The sequence below is a fragment of the Pristiophorus japonicus genome, chromosome 1 (genome assembly GCF_044704955.1).
Source record: "Pristiophorus japonicus isolate sPriJap1 chromosome 1, sPriJap1.hap1, whole genome shotgun sequence".
Taxonomy (NCBI): Eukaryota; Metazoa; Chordata; class Chondrichthyes; family Pristiophoridae; genus Pristiophorus; species Pristiophorus japonicus.
In genome coordinates, this window is record NC_091977.1 from 126,745,696 (window position 1) to 126,764,012 (window position 18,317).

Genomic DNA, 18,317 nt, shown 5'->3' on the forward strand with positions numbered 1-18,317 from the left:
GCTTAATCAAGACACAAATTTAGATGTGACAATAGTCTACTAACCAGTTACCAGAGCTTTTCAATTACATATATTCTAATCAGCAAATTTTCTTTTGATAAAAATATTACAAAAGGCACTCAATTAAGTATAAATTAATCCCACAAGTGGTTATGGAGAACATATTAGGCATCAACAGGTGGATAGCAAGAGTTTTGAGCACAACTGCTTTAGTCAGTACACCTCTTTGGATAGAATAGCCATTATTCAAACATCTGTCAGTTGGTTCTTCGATTTTGCAGCTGCTTTGTCCATCAACATCTGATGAAGTAAAGACAAAGGAGCGCTATTATTTTAAAACTTAGTTTAATGTTGCAGATGTCAGACTAGGCAAGTCTAGGTTTGAATCAACAGTGCCTAAATTATTGCTAAACTAAAGATCCCCTCCCCCAAACATCAAGGCCAGCAGCTGAGATTACAGCTCGACTCTTATGTCGACAGCTTGACATGTCCACCTGTTCACCAATCTCAAGTTTCTTTTCCCCCTCATGCAAGTTTTTAAACATCCCCCAATTCCCATTATTTTGCCATTCTGGACAGCAAAAGCAAACTGCAACTTCAAATTACATACATACTCCCCTACCAAAGCCCTTACATACAAGATGCACCTCAACTTGCATGATTTTACATTAGTAAACTTGTACATAAAGATTCTATCTTTTGTTTCAAGACCATTTTTTTTCATGTAAAATATCTAGGGATCATCAAAATTAATTTTTACCACAGTGCACCAGTAAATTGCTGCATATTGCGTAGTAATTAATTTCCTCCCAGAAATTCTATTTTTTTTTTAAATTGGCACCATTCCATTATAAGTCAGGTCAAAAGACGAGTGCACACTGTTATCCATAATATCCAGGTGTACATTGAAGAACCTTGATAATGACTAAAGTATGTTATTAACAAACGGATAAATGACATACAGGCCAGCCCGACCTGCGAGAGAACACCATCGCAGGTCGGGAGGATAAAAGAGCATATCACTGCAGCTTCCACCGCGACCTGCTACAAATGTGCGACGGCTTTAAGGGGGACAACGGGATGACATCAAAACCCAGGTTGCCTTTTGGAGCATGGGCAGGAACATCAGCAGGGCCCAGGTACAGCAGAGGAGCGGGACGGTCGGGGCGGATGAGCAGCGAGAGATCGTGGCGGAGGTGTATCGAGTGATTGAGGCAGAGGAGCGATGAGGAATTGTGGCTGAGATTCGGTGAATGATTGTGGCAGAGGTTCGGCGGGAGATTGTGGCAGAGGTACGGCGGGTATTTTGTGGTGGAGGAGCGGTGAGAGATCTTGACGGAGGCTTGGCAAATGAGGGTATGGGGCCCAGAAGAGCCAAGGGCTCAGGGGCAGCATGGGCCTGCCCAGACTGCGATGTGTGCGCACACTAGGTCCGTGCAGCAGAACAGGTCTCCAGTCATCCTAGTAAACCCCTGCCACTGGATAATAGCCTAGCTCTGTCAAGCCTGTGGTGCAATGGTCACCACACGTTTAAAAAAAAAATCCACGCACAGGCATCTTCCACCCCTGGAGTTCAGGACTGGAATATCGGGTCCTTCATTGAAACATCTGTGAACTCATCCCTTTTGGTATGGAAGCAAGTCAGTCTCGTTCGAGGGACCACCTATGATGAAACTACATACAACAAATTTAATATACTGTTTATAGCACATACTGCAACTTTACATTTTAGAAATCAACTGTTTTGCATCAAACTTAATATAGTGATGATGTGGCACTTGAAAATTGTACCATAGTAATGGCACATCTACAGCATATGGCAGTAGGGCACAAAGGCCAGGAAATGGTGTGGGCAGCTAATGGCATTACATACATGATACCATAACTTGCTCAGACTGTGCGCTGCCCTACAGACTTGTTGAAATAGTTTAACAGCTAATCATCATAACTTTGCACCCCATATCAATGAAGTGATTAAGTTTGCTGAATTGGCACCACTTGTAACCGCCACAGCCACTTGTACCATTACAGAATCGGGAAATAAAAATCCATCATAGGCAGTCCCTCGGAATTGAGGAAGACTTGCTTCCACTCTTAACACGAGTCCTTAGGTGGCTGAACAGTCCAATACGAGAGCCACAGACTCTGTCACAGGTGGGACAGATAGTCATTGAGGATAAGGGAGGGTGGGACAGGTTTGCCGCACGCTCTTTCCGCTGCCTGCACTTGATTTCTGCATACTCTCGGCGATGAGACTTGAGGTTCTGCATTTCCTCCACTTAGGGTGGTCTTTGGCCAGGGACTCCCAGGATGTTGCACTTTATCAGGGAGGCTTGAGGTTGTCCTTGTAACATTTCCTGTGCCACCTTTGGCTCGTTTGCCGTGAAGTAGTCAGAGTAGAGCGCTTGCTTTGGGAGTCTTATGTCTGACATGCGAACAATGTGGCCTGCCCAGCGGAGCTGATCAAGTGTGGTCAGTGCTCCAATGCTAGGGACGTTGGCCTAGTCGGGGATGCTAATGTTGGTGTGTCTGTCCTCCCAGGGGATTTGTAGGATCTTGCGGAGACATCGTTGGTGGTATTTCTCCAGCGACTTGGTATCTACTGTACATGGTCCATGTCTCGGAGCCATACAGGAGGGCGGGTATTACTACAGCCCTGTAGACCATGAGCTTGGTGGCAGATTTGAGGGCCTGGTCTTCGAACACACTTTTCCTCAGGCGGCCGAAGGCTGCATTGAATCTTGTAAACAAAAGCAGACATTGATGACAAGAGGCTTCCGAGGTATGGGAAATGATCCACATTGTCCAGGGCCATGCCGTGGATCTTGATGATTGGTTTTGGGGGGGGGGGGGGGGGGGGGGGGGCAGTGCTGAACAGCAAGAACAGGCTGGTGGAGGACCTTTATCTTACGGATGTTTAGCGCAAAGCCCATGCTTTCGTACGCCTCAGTAAATACATCAACGACGTCCTGGAGTTCAGCCTCTATCAATCAGAAAAATATATTGCTCAGGACTAATATTTTTACTGACTGGTTCTAGGAACTTTATTGAAATTGTAAACCTCAATTATGCAATTGGTTTTGACTGCCAGGCATGTTCTGATTACACCCCCTGCCCCTCCCCCCACTTGTATTTATTGAACTTTCGTGCTAAGCCTGGATTGCACCCGGGTAATTAAATATGGCCAGCAAAGCAGAGTGTGTTCCGGAACAAACCCTATGCATGCAAGTCCCTTCTTAACACAGATTTATACTGTTTCAGTAAAAACTCAACCAAATTAAACATGACCTGGACATGCTATTCATACATATTGCAACCAATCAGATCGGAGTCATTCCTCCTAAAACGCATCCCTGTTAAATAATCTGTTGTTCCAGTCTGCATCAGGACCCATTAACCTGGGTGTGCATCAGACATTGGCCATGCCACACCCAAACTACCACTATGCTCGCCGAGGCATGTTATAATTATTTTTCCAATAATTGTGACGTAAATTCAAAACAGGAGGATTGGGTATCACAGGAGTCTAACTTGTGTTGTGCATCACATTGCAGCTAATTCCAGATTAAATGTGAGACGTTGTGGAACTGGGAACTAATGTACGTCAACAAGGACTGGGGTAATGGGAGAGTAGGACTTGGTATGAAATAGGATACAGGCTGCAGAATCTGAGCAGTTGGAATTTATGGAGGTTGGGAGGTCAGCCGGGACAACATTTGAACACTCAAACTTGGAGGTGACGAGCCATTAATGAATTGCCAGCAGAAGCCAGACAATTTCCCGCACAAAGTGATAAAAAGATAAAAAATTGTAGGGTCACTACTACGATTGAGCAGTTTGACTTGTTCTTTCGAAGCTGAAATAACCCCAGACTCCCAAAGAGATTTCTTACCTTTTTTTGCTGGGGAGCAAAAACAAACAGGAGAAAATTATCCAACATATCACAACGGAGCTGACCTAGAGGTACATGAAGCAGTAAGTTTAAGAGCCACTAGTAAAGCAGAGACAAGTTGCAAATGATCCTTGGAATGCATTGAGTGACACCATCTATTACGTGACAGCCAATTTAGTATTTTGCCATCAGTACAATAAATGGCCATGGTGCCAAGGGGGTTGGAATATAATGGGGTGGAAATTATGTTACATCATAAAGCTCTGGTTATACCCCAACTGGAGTACTTGGTTCAATTCTGGGCACTGCACCTCAGGAAGGATATTTTGGCCTTGGCAGCCGTGCAATGTAGATTCACCAAAGTTATACGAAGGCTAAAAGGGTTAATTAGTGAGGACTGGTTGCACTTCGAGGTATAGCCAGGCCATTTATGGGTGATGTCAGGAAGCACTCACACAAAGGGTAGTGGAAATCTGGAACTCTCTCCCAAAAAGCTGTTGTGGCTACGTCAATTGAAAATTTCAAAATGGATAGATGTGTGTTAGGCAAAGGTATGAAGAGTTACAGAGCCATGGTCATCATCATCATAATCAATCCCTCGGAATCGAGGAAGACTTGCTTCCATTCTAAAAAGGAGTTTGTAGTTGGCTGAACAGTCCAATACGAGAACCACAGTCTGTCACAGGTGGGAAAGATAGTTTTTGATGGACAGGTTTGCCGTACGCTCTTTCCATTGCCTGCGCTTGATTTCTGCATGCTTGCGGCGTTGAGACGAGGTGCTTAGCGACCTCCCGGATGCACTTCCTCCACTTGGGCGGTCTTTGGCCAGAGACTATGTTGCACTTTATCAGGGAGGCTTTGAGGGTGTCCTTATAATGTTTCCGCTGCCCACCTTTGGCTCGTTTGCCGTGAAGGAATTCAGAGTAGAGCACTTGCTTTGAGAGTCTCGTGTCTGGCATGCGAACAATGTGGCCTGCCCAACGGAACTGATCAAGTGTGGTCAGTGCTTCAATACAGATCAGCCATGATCTAACTGAATGGCAGAACAAGCTGGAGGTGCTGAATGGCCTACTCCCGTTCCTATGAGGCACCTCAAAACAATACTGATGAAGTTAGACAATTAACTTAAGTATAATCTTTGCTACCAAAGAGATTCTTGAGTCTCCCAAGAGGGAGAACAATAAAAGCTTCTATCCATCAAAACTCTTACCTTCAGGTCAGCAGGCATCAATGAATATATTTTCTCTGTACCATCTCATTTCAAAAGTACATTTAGTTTTGTTTCACTCATATATAGCAATTTCAGAACAGGAGTAGGCCATTTAGCTCCTCTAGCCTATTCCGCTATTCAATGACGGATCTGCGAACTAGCTCCATATACCTACCTTTGCTCAGATCCCTTTGCTTAATACCTTTGCTTAACAAAAAGCTATTAATCTCAGATTTAAAATTAACAATTGATCTTGCATTACTTGCCATTTGTGGAAGAGTTCCAAACTTCTACCGCCCTGTGGGCCCAAGTTTCGGGCCGCGCCTAGAACGGCGCAGCTCCGACCTGGACGCCCATTTTTCACACTGGAAAGTGCGCCGAAAAAAATACTTGCATATTCTGCGGCTCCCTGGAGGTCTTCAGCAGCTTGGCGTGGCGCGCACAGAACAGCGGGGGGCGGAGCAACAGGCTCGCGCCGATTCTACAAGTAATGGGGGGCGGGGCTAATTTAAATAAGGCAACGTCGTGCCGACAACCCTGCGCGTGCGCGTTGGAGCACGCGTGCAGTGGCACAAACATTGGCACTCGGCCATTTTTAAAGGGACTAGAGGAAAAGTGAAGATTTGTCTCGTGGACACCTAGAAAGGCTCGTGATTTAATTTTAGTGATTTTTGTGTGTCTGAACGAGTGCTTTTAGTAGCACTGTTGAATAAATCACCAGCTGAAATCAGTGAATGCAGCTTTTCGCTGCTAAACTTGCAGAACAGGTACTGCATGCAAATTAAGGACTGTGTGTTTTGAAAAATAAGAGTGTCAATTCAACTTTGCAATGGAACAACGTCCACCAAGAACAAAGAATTTCTTGCATGAGGAAGTGGAGAATTTAGTCAACGTCATTGAGCAGAGATGGCAGGAGCTAGATACCAGCAACAGGTCGCATAAAAGTGCCACCAAAAGAAAAAAGAAGAAACGCTGGAATCAAGTTGCAGAAGATTACTGCGCAGTGGTGCATACCATGAGATCTGGAAGCCAGTGTAAAAAGAAATAGCACGACCTTGGTCAAGTAGTTAGTGCAAGTAATATTTTCCATTTTTAATGTAATCGTAATTGTAACGTGACTATCTGTGTGTCCCACCTTGCAGAAAGACGCACTCTGTAAAAGGTTATATTTTACTCTTTGCAGAAGAAATTGGCCCACAACAAAAGGGAAGCAACTCAGACAGGAGGAGGCATGCCCAATCTGCATCCACCGACACCCTTGGAACAGAGGGTAGCGGCTTTGATGAGTCGTACATGGAGAAAAGCAATCGGTACAGCACAAGCTGGGCCCGCACGCGAGGAAGAGGGCAAGTCCTGAAAATGCATCGTGGGCCTTCAAATCAACCTGCTGCCTAGTCTGCTATGTGTGAGCGTACTCATGCCACCCATCCTGCCCCCTCCCTTGCTGTTAAACATTTGACTGTTCTGATGTATTTTGCAGAACATGATGATGATGCTGCTGCTGCCAACCCTGAGGATCCTGAAGATACAGAACAAGAACCAGTACAACCAGATGCGGACGATCCAGACTGGATGATGGCAGCGATGATTGAAATGTCTGCAGGGGAGAGCTTCCAAATTAATGTTTATAAGCCCCCATCAAGGGGCATCAGAGTTTCAACCCCTAGCATAAGTTTTGGTTCTACCTTCCACGGTTTTGATTCCGACTTTGCGGGTCCCAGTGCTGCTGGTGATATCATGGAGCAGTTTACACCCATTCACCCACCATCCCAGCCTATGGCTCGCACTCGAGTGGTGTCATCTGGAACACCGAGCGCCCCACCTTCCCATCCCGTGCCTTGCTCTCTGGTACTGCCATCTGGAACACAGAGCGTCCCACTATCCCAGCCCGCGCCTCCCGGTGTAGTGGTGCCGCTTGCAACACAGAACGTCCCACCGTCCGTGCCTCCCAGTGTAGTGGTGCTACGAGGCAGACGAGGAGATTGGAGACACGCTCTCCCGAGATGCTGTGTGCAACAGATGCGGCTCAGGTTGTGGCATTGGGTGTGGAGACCAATGAGCTTACCCGATCACTCATCGGTGGCGTCACTGCAGTGGGTGAAGAGGTGACGGTCCTGACGGTAGAAATAGCAGTAATGACACGGGAACTTAGGGAGGGAATGTCCGAGGGAGTGCAATCGACGGCACAGGCCGTCATGGAGGGCATGCAAATGGCGGCACAGGCCGTCATAGAGGTAGCTGCTGCAATAAGGGCACATAGCCCCACGAATCAAATGACACCCCCATGAAGAAGTGAAGTGAACATTCACTGAGATATGGATGAGACATGGTTGCAGCCTTTCTTTGCTGCTTTTGTATTTTGGTCTTGATGTAGCTGTAGTAGCGTTTTTCAAATTGAAACTGTTTAAGTTTTGTAACTTTACAACTTAAGTGATCTCAGGGGTTTTAAGTGATCTTATAGTGTAAATGCTCTCACATTCTGTAACTTATTTAATTTTGCATCTAAAAAGTGATCTTGAAATTTAAGTGATCTTCAGGGTGTAAGATTTTTCACATTGAGATTGTTTTGTAACCTTTGTAACTTTACAAGTTTATAAGTGATCTTAAAGTCTTTACGTGATCTTTAAGTCATATTAAAAAGTAAAGTTTGATACAAATATTTTATTAGTGACGTTAACTTTTCATAAAATATTTTCTCATTAAAACTTTCATGTTCCATTAACACAACACAACGTAGGAACTGCAAAGAATAAACATGTCCATGCGCAACAGTGGTCGCAGAGCCCTCAGGCATTAGTTGAAGCGTTCACGGATGAGCTGCTGGCGCAAGGCTCGAGCAATCGTTAAAAAAGCACGATGCAAGGCCCTCCTCCGACCTCGTGCTCCAGCATCAGGCACTTGTATGCTTTCCTGATCATCGTCATCATCCACATCCTGCTGTTCCGTAATACTATCATCATGCACTGGACCCTCACGTAGGTCTTCGGGTTCCACTATCAGCTCCTGCTGCCTCATGATGGCTAAGTTATGGAGCATGCAGCACACAACAGTGAAGTGACCGACAATCTGAGGAGAGTATAGCAAGTGTCCTCCGGAATGGTCCAGGCATCGGAATAGTTGTTTCAATATGCCAATGGTCCTCTCAATGATGCTCTGCGTCGCAATGTGCGCCATGTTATATTGACGGTCAGCTTTTGTCCGTGTCACGCGTAGGGGCATCACGAGCCAGGTGGTCAGGCCGTACCCTTTGTTTCCCAGTAGCCAGCTCTGCCCTTCTAGCTGCTGCTCAAACATGTCAGATATAACGCTGTCGCGTAGGAAGAACGCATCATGGGTGCTGCCAGGGTATCTCACATCGATTGACATGATGCGCTGCTTGTCGTCACATACGAGCGGCACATTGATGGAGTGGAAACCTTTCCTATTCCGGTACTGCTCAGAATCCTACACAGGTGCTCGCAAGGCTATGCGAGTATAATCAATGCAGCCCTGTACCTTTGGGAAGCCGGCAATCCTGAAGAAGCCCACAGCCCTCTCATGGATCGCTTGTGCCGTCACTGGGAAATTGAAGAAGTCATTCCTTCGCGCATACAGTGCAGCTGTGACCTGGTAAATGCAGGCATGTATTGCACGTTGAGAGATGGCACGCACATCTCCAGTTGTAGCCTGAAACGATCCCGAGGCATAGAAAGAAAGTGCAGCTGTTATCTTCACTTCAACAGACAAGGCACTTGGCGTTCTGCTTCTGGGCTGCAAATCTGTTCTCAGCATATCACAGATCTCAGCGAGAACTTGTGTGTCAAAAGGCAGCATTTCCACAATCAGCCTCGCTCATGTCCAGGTACGAGCATCTGGCTCGAAATTGTCGACGTGGGCAAGGTCTCCTGCCCATCAACCTGCGGGCTATGATGTTCCAGATGCGGTGAGCTCTAATCAATTCTCTCCTATGCAGTGAATTGATGGCGAACCACTGCATAATACGTGGTGTTGAGAATACAGCACCCATTCTGCAAATTTAAGTTTAAAATGTCTATCTGTCTGCCTCTCCCTATCCCTGGCCGAATGGCCTCAGTCCCCTTCGCAGCTAGAAAGCTGCTTGCTCTTTCTTCGGCTGCCGTCCAGCCACTGATGGAAGGAAGGCCTGCCTGAAGCACCGCAGCTCGAAAGCTGCTGCTGCTTCACACAGGTAGGACCATGGAATATTTAATCTTTGCTTTCTTTATAAATTTTTATTCAGGTTGGATCTTTATCTGTATAAGTATGACTGTTGAATGATTGTAGAATTTAATTACTTCCCTCCAACTCCCAGAGCAGCAGGTCAATGTGTACCTGTGGGGAACATCAGTGAAGTGTCGCCGTGGGCTGCAGGTCAGCCAGACAAAGATCGGCTGTGTTTACTCTGATCAGCTGAAAATTTTCATGGTGTTCAGGCACCCTATCCTTAGGCCAATTGGTCTATAATTCCCTGGTTCCCCCTCATCATTCTTAAATAGCAGAGTGACATGTGCAATACAATCTAAAAAGGAACGGTTCCTGAAGCGAGAGAACTTTGGAAGATTATCTGCAATGTGCTCACCTACTTCCTTTAAAACTCTGGGATAGAAAACATCTGTTCCTAGGGATTTGTTACTCTTTAGTGGCATTATTTTCTTCATTACTGTTATTTTACTTACGTTAATTTTACTGAGCCCCTGTCCCTGATTCAATGCTAGTTTCCTTGGATTTCTGACATGCTATCCACTTCCTCTACGTAAATATTGATAAAGTAATTATTCAACATGTTCACCATTTCCTCATCTTTGACAATATCACCGATATCAGTTTTCAAGGGGCCAACATTGCCCCTGACTACCCTCTTTTCCTAATAGAATTGTAAAATTTGTGGTGATTTTGATACCCCTTGTAAGCTTCTTTCATACTCCTTTTTGTAACTGTTACAATCTGTTTTGTCACCCTTTGTATCTTTTCCATTCAACGGGATCTGTACTTTTTTTGCCTTTTGGTATGCTTTTTTCTCTTAGTTTTATGTTGTCTCTTATCTCTTTAGTTGTCCATGGCTGTCCTTTTTTGGTAAGTAGAGCCGTTGCTCCTCATGGGCATAAACTGGTTCCGTATCACATTAAATTATTTTCTAAACATCTCCCATAGTTTGCTGTGGACAGTCTCGGTCTCATCCCTTTGAAGTCGATGTCATCTAAAGCTAGAATCTTAGTAGCTGTTTCACGTTTCTCCCTTTCAAACACTACGTTGAACTCGCTATTAGATAAATGCTCACGCACCGTTGTTAGACTGTTAACTAAATCTGGCTCATTGCTACATCTAATATGGCAGGTTCCTTTTGTTAGTACTAGGACATACTGGTGCAGAAAACTATCCCTGACACACTCAAGAAACTACCTTTGACAGGTGCCAGTCTACATGAAAGTTAAAATCCATTTTCAAACCACTCTGCTTTTGCTACCGCTTGTCTAATCTCTGCATTTCTACAACCCAGCACTTTGCATAGGCCCCCTGGTAGCAGCTGCACAACTCCCACTACAGTCTTAAATCCTTTGCTATTTCTTAATTCTATCCATAAAGTCTCCACTGCCTGCTTACCTCTCAGTATACCTTCATTGAATCATCAAGGTTACACCTCCCCTCTAGCATTTTCCCTATCTTTCCTGTAGACCTTATAACCTGGTATATTTAGTTCCCAGTCCCAACCATCTTGCCACCAGGACTCAGTAATGGCTACCATGTTCAATTTGAATTTATGCCTGCAGTGCATTCAATTTATTCCTTATACTCTGCATGTTTGTATAAAGAATGCTTATTTGGGCCACACACCCTACCCTGTCCTTCAACTATTAAATGTTTTACTCACATGTTTCCTATTTCTCACTCACTTTACATCTTTTAATTTTCCCTTGACCTGTAGTCCCTAAAGCATAATTTCTGTCTGTTACTCTACTCTCTTTCATTCCTCAAACAAGAGATATTGAAATGGCAATTCTCCTCCTGATGGTCTGCATCCCAGAGTACTTAAGGAGGTGGCCTTGGAAATAGCAGATGCATTGGCAGTCATTTTCCAACATTCCATAGACTCTGGATCAGTTCCTATGGAGTGGAGGGTAGCAAATGTAACCCCACTTTTAAAAAAAGGAGGGAGAGAAAACAGAATGATAGACCGGTCAGCCTGATATCGGTAGTGGGTAAAATGATGGAATCAATTATTAAAGGATGCCATAGCAGCGCACTTGGAAAGAGGTGACACGATAGGTCCAAGTCAGCATGGATTTGTGAAAGGGAAATCATGCTCGACAAATCTTCTGGAAACATCCTCAAAAAATTCCAGTAGAGTGGACAAGGGAGAACCAGTTGATGTGGTGTATTTGGACTTTCAGAAGGCTTTCGACAAGGTCCCGCACAAGAGATTAACGTGCAAAGTTAAAGCACATGGGATTGGGGGTAGTGTGCTGACGTGGATTGAGAACTGGTTGGCAGACAGAAAGCAAAGAGTAGGAGTAAGTGGGTACTTTTCAGAATGGAAGGTAGTGACTCGTGGGGCACCGCAAAGTTCTGTGCTGAGGCCCCAGCTGTTTACATTGTACATTAATGATTTAGACGAGGGGATTAAATGTAGTATCTCCAAATTTGCAGATGACACTAAGTTGGGTGGCAGTGTGAGCTGCGAGGAGGATGCTATGAGGCTGCAGTGTGACTTGGATAGGTTAGGTGAGTGGGCAAATGCATGGCAGATAAAGTATAATGTGGATAAATGTGAGGTTATCCACTTGTGGTAAAAACAGAGACAGACTATTATCTGAATGGTGACGGATTAGAAAAAGGGGAGGCACAACGAGACCCGGGTGTCATGGTACACGAGTCATTGAAGGTTGGCATGCAGGTACAGCAGGTGGTTAAGAAAGCAAGTGGCATGTTGGCCTTCATAGCGAGGGGATTTGAGTACAGGGGCAGGATGGTGTTACTACAGTTGTACAGGGCCTTGGTGAGGCCACACCTGGAGTATTGTGTAAGTTTTGGTCTGCTAACTTGAGGAAGGACATTCTTGCTATTGAGGGAGTGCAGCGAAGGTTCACCAGACTGATTCCCGGGATGGCGGGACTGACCTATCAAGAAAGACTGGATCAACTGGGCTTGTATTCACTGGAGTTCAGAAGAATGAGAGGGGATCTCATAGAAACATTTAAAATTCTGACGGGTTTAGACAGGTTAGATGCAGGAAGAATGTTCACAATGTTGGGGAAGTCTAGAACCAGGGGTCACAGTCTAAGGATAAGGGGTAAGCCATTTAGGACCGAGATGAGAAGAAACTACTTCACCCAGAGAGTGGTGAACCTGTGGAATTCTCTACCATAGAAAGTTGTTGAGGCCAATTCACTAAATATATTCAAAAAGGAGTTAGATGTAGTCCTTACTACTAGGGGGATCAAGGGGTATGGCAAGAAAGCAGGAATGGGGTACTGAAGTTGCATGTTCAGCCATGAACTCATTGAATGGTGGTGCAGGCTCGAAGGGCCAAATGGCCTACTCCTGCACCTATTTTCTATTTTTCTATGTAACTTGCTCATACAGCTTATTTAAAAGCTGCTTTCTCAAAATCTATCCTGTTGTGGTAAACCACACTTAAAATCAGCTGCAGGAGACTGGATATTAAAGTATCGGTTCTTTGCTCCCAACAATTTACATAGCACCTATTGGACATCTCAGTGCCTCTTTTTTTTTTTTGGGGGGGGGGGGGGGGGGGGGAGAAGTAGGAGAGGGGAAGGGGGGGGGGGGAAAAGAAGGAGGAGAAAAGAGAAGAATACAAGGATGGGGTAAAAGTACAGTTTGAGAGAAGAATCTTAGACATTTCAAAATGCAGGAAGAAGTGGTAATGCACAGGTGCTTGGAAGGAAATTCCAGAGGGCAGGGGCAAGGCAGCTGAAAGAACGGCCACTGATGGAGATGAACGAGAAATGAGTGGAACGACTGGAGACCACTTCAAGGGACATTGGACTGGAGAGTCGAAAATGGAGATAATCTTAACATCTATTGTCCAGAACGTGGGAAACAAGGAGGTGGTGAATATAAATGGTTACTGCAGTTGAAGATACAGCCATGGTATTTTAGATAACTTGTACTTTTGGATGGTTGAAGTGAAGAGACCAGCAAGCAAAATGTTGAGAAGTTCAGTCACAAAGAATCAAAAATGTCAATTAGGATATTGGTAGCAGTGGGGATTTCAATCCAGGCTCCAGCTACCAATTTTTTTTAAAAATCAGACAGCTGAGCTGTACAAGATGGCCTTTAGTCCCAAACGTAGACGAAAGTTTCTAATTTTATATACAAGTATACAAGATACCATGCATTGTCCTAAAAATCTTTCTTACTTGTGGTTTCTTACCTTGCCTCAAATTTGAAACACCATATGAAAGTTAACTATGCAAAAATCTCCCTCATGTTAGGAGTGAAATATAAGTAGCAGCTGCATTTTGCATTCTTCAAAATATCCTCAGAATACAAGCATTGCCTTGCTGTACATCACTGAAGCCATACTTTATATGTACTACATGCAAACTAGTCAAATTTGCAGATGACAGCAAATCAAGAGATGGGTAGAAAAAAGAAAGTTGAATCTGAAGATTGCCAGGATTTACAAAAAAAGATGGGTTAAGTAAAAAAATACATTAAGTGCACAGACCAGTGAAATTCAATGTGGGTAAGTGTGATACTTTTGATATTGCAAGTAAAATGTGAGAACTTGCATAACCTATGACTGATGCTGAAGTAACCAAGTATAGTGAAAGCAATCGAGGGATGTAGAAATGTTAAATCGACTTTGAATTGCATTGGGATGTATTCATACATTAAAAAAGGTGTTCTATAAATCCAAATCTTGAAAGCAAGAAAACAATTTAAGTATACATGATGTTAGACACTCATGATGTCTATGTACAGGAACGGTAATGCCAGAACACTTTTTTTTGAACCATGATTGTGGTCTTCATAGAAAGAGTGATCACAAGTTGGAACAGACTTTCCAGTAGGTTAGTGGAAGCATAAACATTTCAATCATTTAGGACACAACGAGATGGTGTGACATTGGGTGCACGGGCTGGAATCTTTCTGAATGGATGAATAAACTTTGACTGATAAGCTACTGTGTGTGTGTGCCCAACAGCCTTTCTTAGCTGCATCTACCGATCAGGAATTATTTGCAAGCAATTAAACTTGGCACAGAAACTTCTGTGGGGAAGATGGAAAAGCAGCTGATCAAAGATAGATGGGAAGATGAGACAATAAACCAGAGCTCTAGCGATTTTCCAGAAATCAATTTCTTGTGGCTGTTATAAGAATGAGAAAAATGTTATGGTAGAAATTGTAAAATAGTGTGCCATGATGTCCTAAGAAAAAGGTCTCGTCGGTTAAGACGAGACAAAAAAAATGGCAGCGATCACCCCCGCTCCCCCCAAGCAGTGAAGAAGCTTCTTTGTCAACAGTTCAATTGCACGTGAGCCGGCCTTTGTCGCTGCTCTGCTGACCTACACAGCACAGCAAACGGGAAAGATTACATTCTAACCGTGCATGCAACATTGTTCTTATTCGAGATATTTCAGAAACGTTGTCATTTATTTCGCTTTAATTGTAACCGTTAGAATCGAATAAACTATACTGGTTAGGTGTTTTGCAGGGACCCCATCCCCGGCTATCCGGGATGCTCTTTGTCTGCACAGCGGCGCGACCACGCGACAGATCCGGGGCGGGCAGATGGATATTGTCCAGCTCACATCCACTATTTTCTTCAACCAGATTCCCGGGCACACAAAAACTACGTTACTTGCAGACCTCACACCCCTTCATGGTTTAATGGTGCAAGAAAATAACCATTGCAGGGTGTGACATTTGAGAAAGAGCCCCCAGCCCCCCAAAAAAATCCCCATCGGGGGAGAGAGAGAGAGAGAGAGAGAGAGAACCCCGCCTTCATCCCATACATGGTCAACCTGTGTAGTAACTTCTGCTGACAAACAGGCCCAGGTTCATTCATCAGCGCCAGTTACAACCGACGCACGAATATATTAAAACACAATGAATGAAGTAGATTCCAACAGTGAGGGTGCCATCCGTGATCGAGGTCAGCTTTAGTTAACGACTACAGTGTGATATGAAGTTTGAAAGTGTCACTTAATTCAAGTCGTAAGTTCTTACAGGATACATTTCAACACACATGGAGCTCGGGTAGTGCCCGCACGCTGATTTATAGGAAAACGTGGGAATTTCGTGAACTGTAAAACCCGTTCAGTATAAATCGGCCAACTCTTTAAATCATGTAATTCAATGTCACTTATAGTTTACCGCAAGCATTAGTCCAACCACCGCCTCCACAGATAGAGATAGATAGATAGATAGATAGATAGAACAATTTGCCTTCCAAGAAATCCCGGTTTGCGTAAACAAGAATCAACCCTACATCACTACTGTAAATAAAAAGTCACACAAGGAGATCCATCTATAACAAATATATTGGAGATATAAACAATCCACAATTTGTGGATTTTCCAAAATACAATTTCGTCAAAGATTTTCCCTTGAGTTTACATCAATACTGTATAATTTAAAAAGTGCAAATATACATGCGCATTTTAGCCTTTAACCCACCGAATGCACGCAAATGGGGGGGGGGGGGGCACGTCAGGTAGCTTATTACGAATATAGATAAAGTCCTAAAGTACAGATGTATCCACCTAAAATACAGTTTGCCGTAAAACCACGCTGGACCGTGAATTTCTGTCGCCCTTACTTTTGCAGCACGTTGTCATAGTCCCCGCGGACCTTCCCCAGCTCGATCTGCAAACGTGCTCTCTCTTTGGCGGTCTCATCCAGGGATTTGCGAGCGTCTGCCAGTTCGTTCTCGTAAAGCTCCTTGATGCCGGTCAGTTCTCGGATACTCACTTCTTCCTTCTCGGAGATTTGCAGCTGCAAGACACTGTTCTCGGACTCCAGCGAGCGCACCTTGTCGATGTAGACGGCGAGCCTGTCATTGAGGTTCCTCAGCTCCTCTTTTTCCTGCAGTCGGGAAATGCGGGTCGGGCTGAGCGGTGAGCTGGCTGCACTCCGGCCGCTCGCCCGGTGCTGACTCTTTGGAGTAGCCATCGCCATAATTTCCACAGAACTGCTTTTCTTTTGGGGGACTGGGTAAAATAAAGGCAATTTTCCCAAAAAAAATGCAATGAGGCGAGCTAGCAAAATAAAGTTTTTTAAAAAATCAAAGCAATGCGAAGCGCGAGCACCTGATTCTTCTTCCTCCTCGTCTGTGCCCGCGCTCCTTTCCTGATTCACTGGCTCCACTGTTAAAATGGCTCCTCGCTTTAGAGTTTGTGTTGCACAACGTGACCGTCTGCGGGCCAATTATACCGCGAGACTACACCGCTCCTTTCAACACCACCAGCAGTTACAAAGTTTGAAAGCATCGGTTTTACTCTATAAATCACGGTATAATCGAGTGTATCTCATAAACTAATTATTACTTGCGAAATCCGGTATGATCGTTTAGGGTTTTGTTTTCTTTGAATAAATACTTCTGCGGTGCAGTGATTGCTGTCGATATGAAGCTGCTTATTCAATTATAGTCCCACTATCAGCTCACATTGAAGCGATATCCACTGAACAAATATCAGGTATTGCTCTCCAGATAAGGATAATGAGATTGGAAGGGCTAAAGAAGTTGACTAGATTAGTCTTACTTATTTTTAAACAAAATGTGCATGATTTAAGGTTAGGAGATTTTTTTTCGTTTTTAAAATGTTATTCGAACAGGTTCTCAAATCTATATTTGTCGTGCTGACGAAATAAATTGATCAAATATTGTTCCGGTATATGTACACACAAAACATTAGTGAACAAATGCTGCCTGACCTGCAGAGTATTTCCAGCGTTTCCTGTTTTTGTTACGATGGCTTACGCCTTCGATTATAAACAAAATAAATGAAATACCTGGAAATCGAAAATATGTGTTTCTTTTCACAAGAAGCAAAATACTGCGGATGCTGGAAATCTGATAACAAAAACAGAAAAGGCTGGAAATAGTGAGGAGGTCAGTGGAAAAACAAATCGGTCGCCGTTTTCACGTCTCGGAGCCTTCTCTTCACTGCAGGTGTGGTTCATTGCACTGCTCTGGTTTTGGGAGACAAACGAATCATTGCCCAAGATAATATGCTAGTTATTATCCAGCCTATAAAACGTGTCGATGGTCTTTCAATTTTGGTTTAGTGCACGAGACCTTTTTTCCTGTTTTTAAGCAAACGTATCTGTGCGAGTAATGCTGTAAATCTGCAGTAGTCTTTTGGGAGGTACAATATGAAACAGCAAGAGCTTCTCAGAGTCAGATTATTTTTCATTAGGGGAACTTGTTTTGCATACCACTGGGACCACATAAGGTTAAATACCAAGTCAATAAACTTGCCTTTACTAATTTTATATTTTGATGTTTATAAGAGAACGTAAGTACAATACTCCAGTTCCAAATGCAACTCATGTAACGTGTGCAAATATATGTGAAATTTGAGAGTGTGGCTATGAAATAATGAAGAGGATCATTTGCCGACAAGACATAATATCCTCATACATCTTCAATTTCTGGTTTTAAGATTTTTCTCCAAATATATATTTTTGGAACAATTGTTTACCCACTTTATGTTGAGTGCTGTTTCTATAAATGATAAAAGAGATGAGAAACTCCCAAGTTTATGTCATAACAAAATACAAGGGGTTAAACAATTTCACCCATCCCAGGCACACACAAAATGGTGCAAAGTGCAATGTACCAAACCATTTTACTATACACTGTGCAAAACTAGTAATCTCAGCATACCATTGAAATCTAAAATCCTAAACAAAGCATAAATTATTCTTGAATGATCTTATAATCACGATGGGTCTAGACAGTAGATAGAAAGAAATTGTTCCCATTGGCAGAAGGGTCAAGAACCAGAAGACACAGGTTTAAGGTGATTGGCAAAAGAACCAAAGGCGACATGAGGGAAACATTTTTCACGCAGCAGTTAGGATCTGGAATGCACTGCCGGAAAGGATGGTGGAGGCAGACTCAATTTTGGCTTTCAAAGAAAATTGGATAAGTGCCTGAAGGAAAAAAAAATTCCAGGGCTATGGGGAAAGGGCCGTGGATTGGGACTAACTGAAGTGCTCTTGCAGAGAGTTGGCATAAGCTCGATG

The 18,317-nt window shown here is 43.9% G+C and overlaps 1 protein-coding gene across 1 annotated transcript in view; it reads right to left on the bottom strand.

Moving 5' to 3' along the window:
• lmnb1 (lamin B1) overlaps positions 1 to 16,439 on the bottom strand; it is a 62,208-nt gene extending 45,769 nt beyond the window's left edge. Inside the window, exon 1 of the mRNA XM_070882988.1 lies at positions 15,886 to 16,439. Within this exon, the coding sequence (XP_070739089.1) occupies positions 15,886 to 16,244 (359 nt within the window). The 5' untranslated portion in view covers positions 16,245 to 16,439. The remainder of the gene's footprint in view (positions 1 to 15,885) is intronic.
• Between the last annotated feature and the right edge of the window lie 1,878 nt (positions 16,440 to 18,317).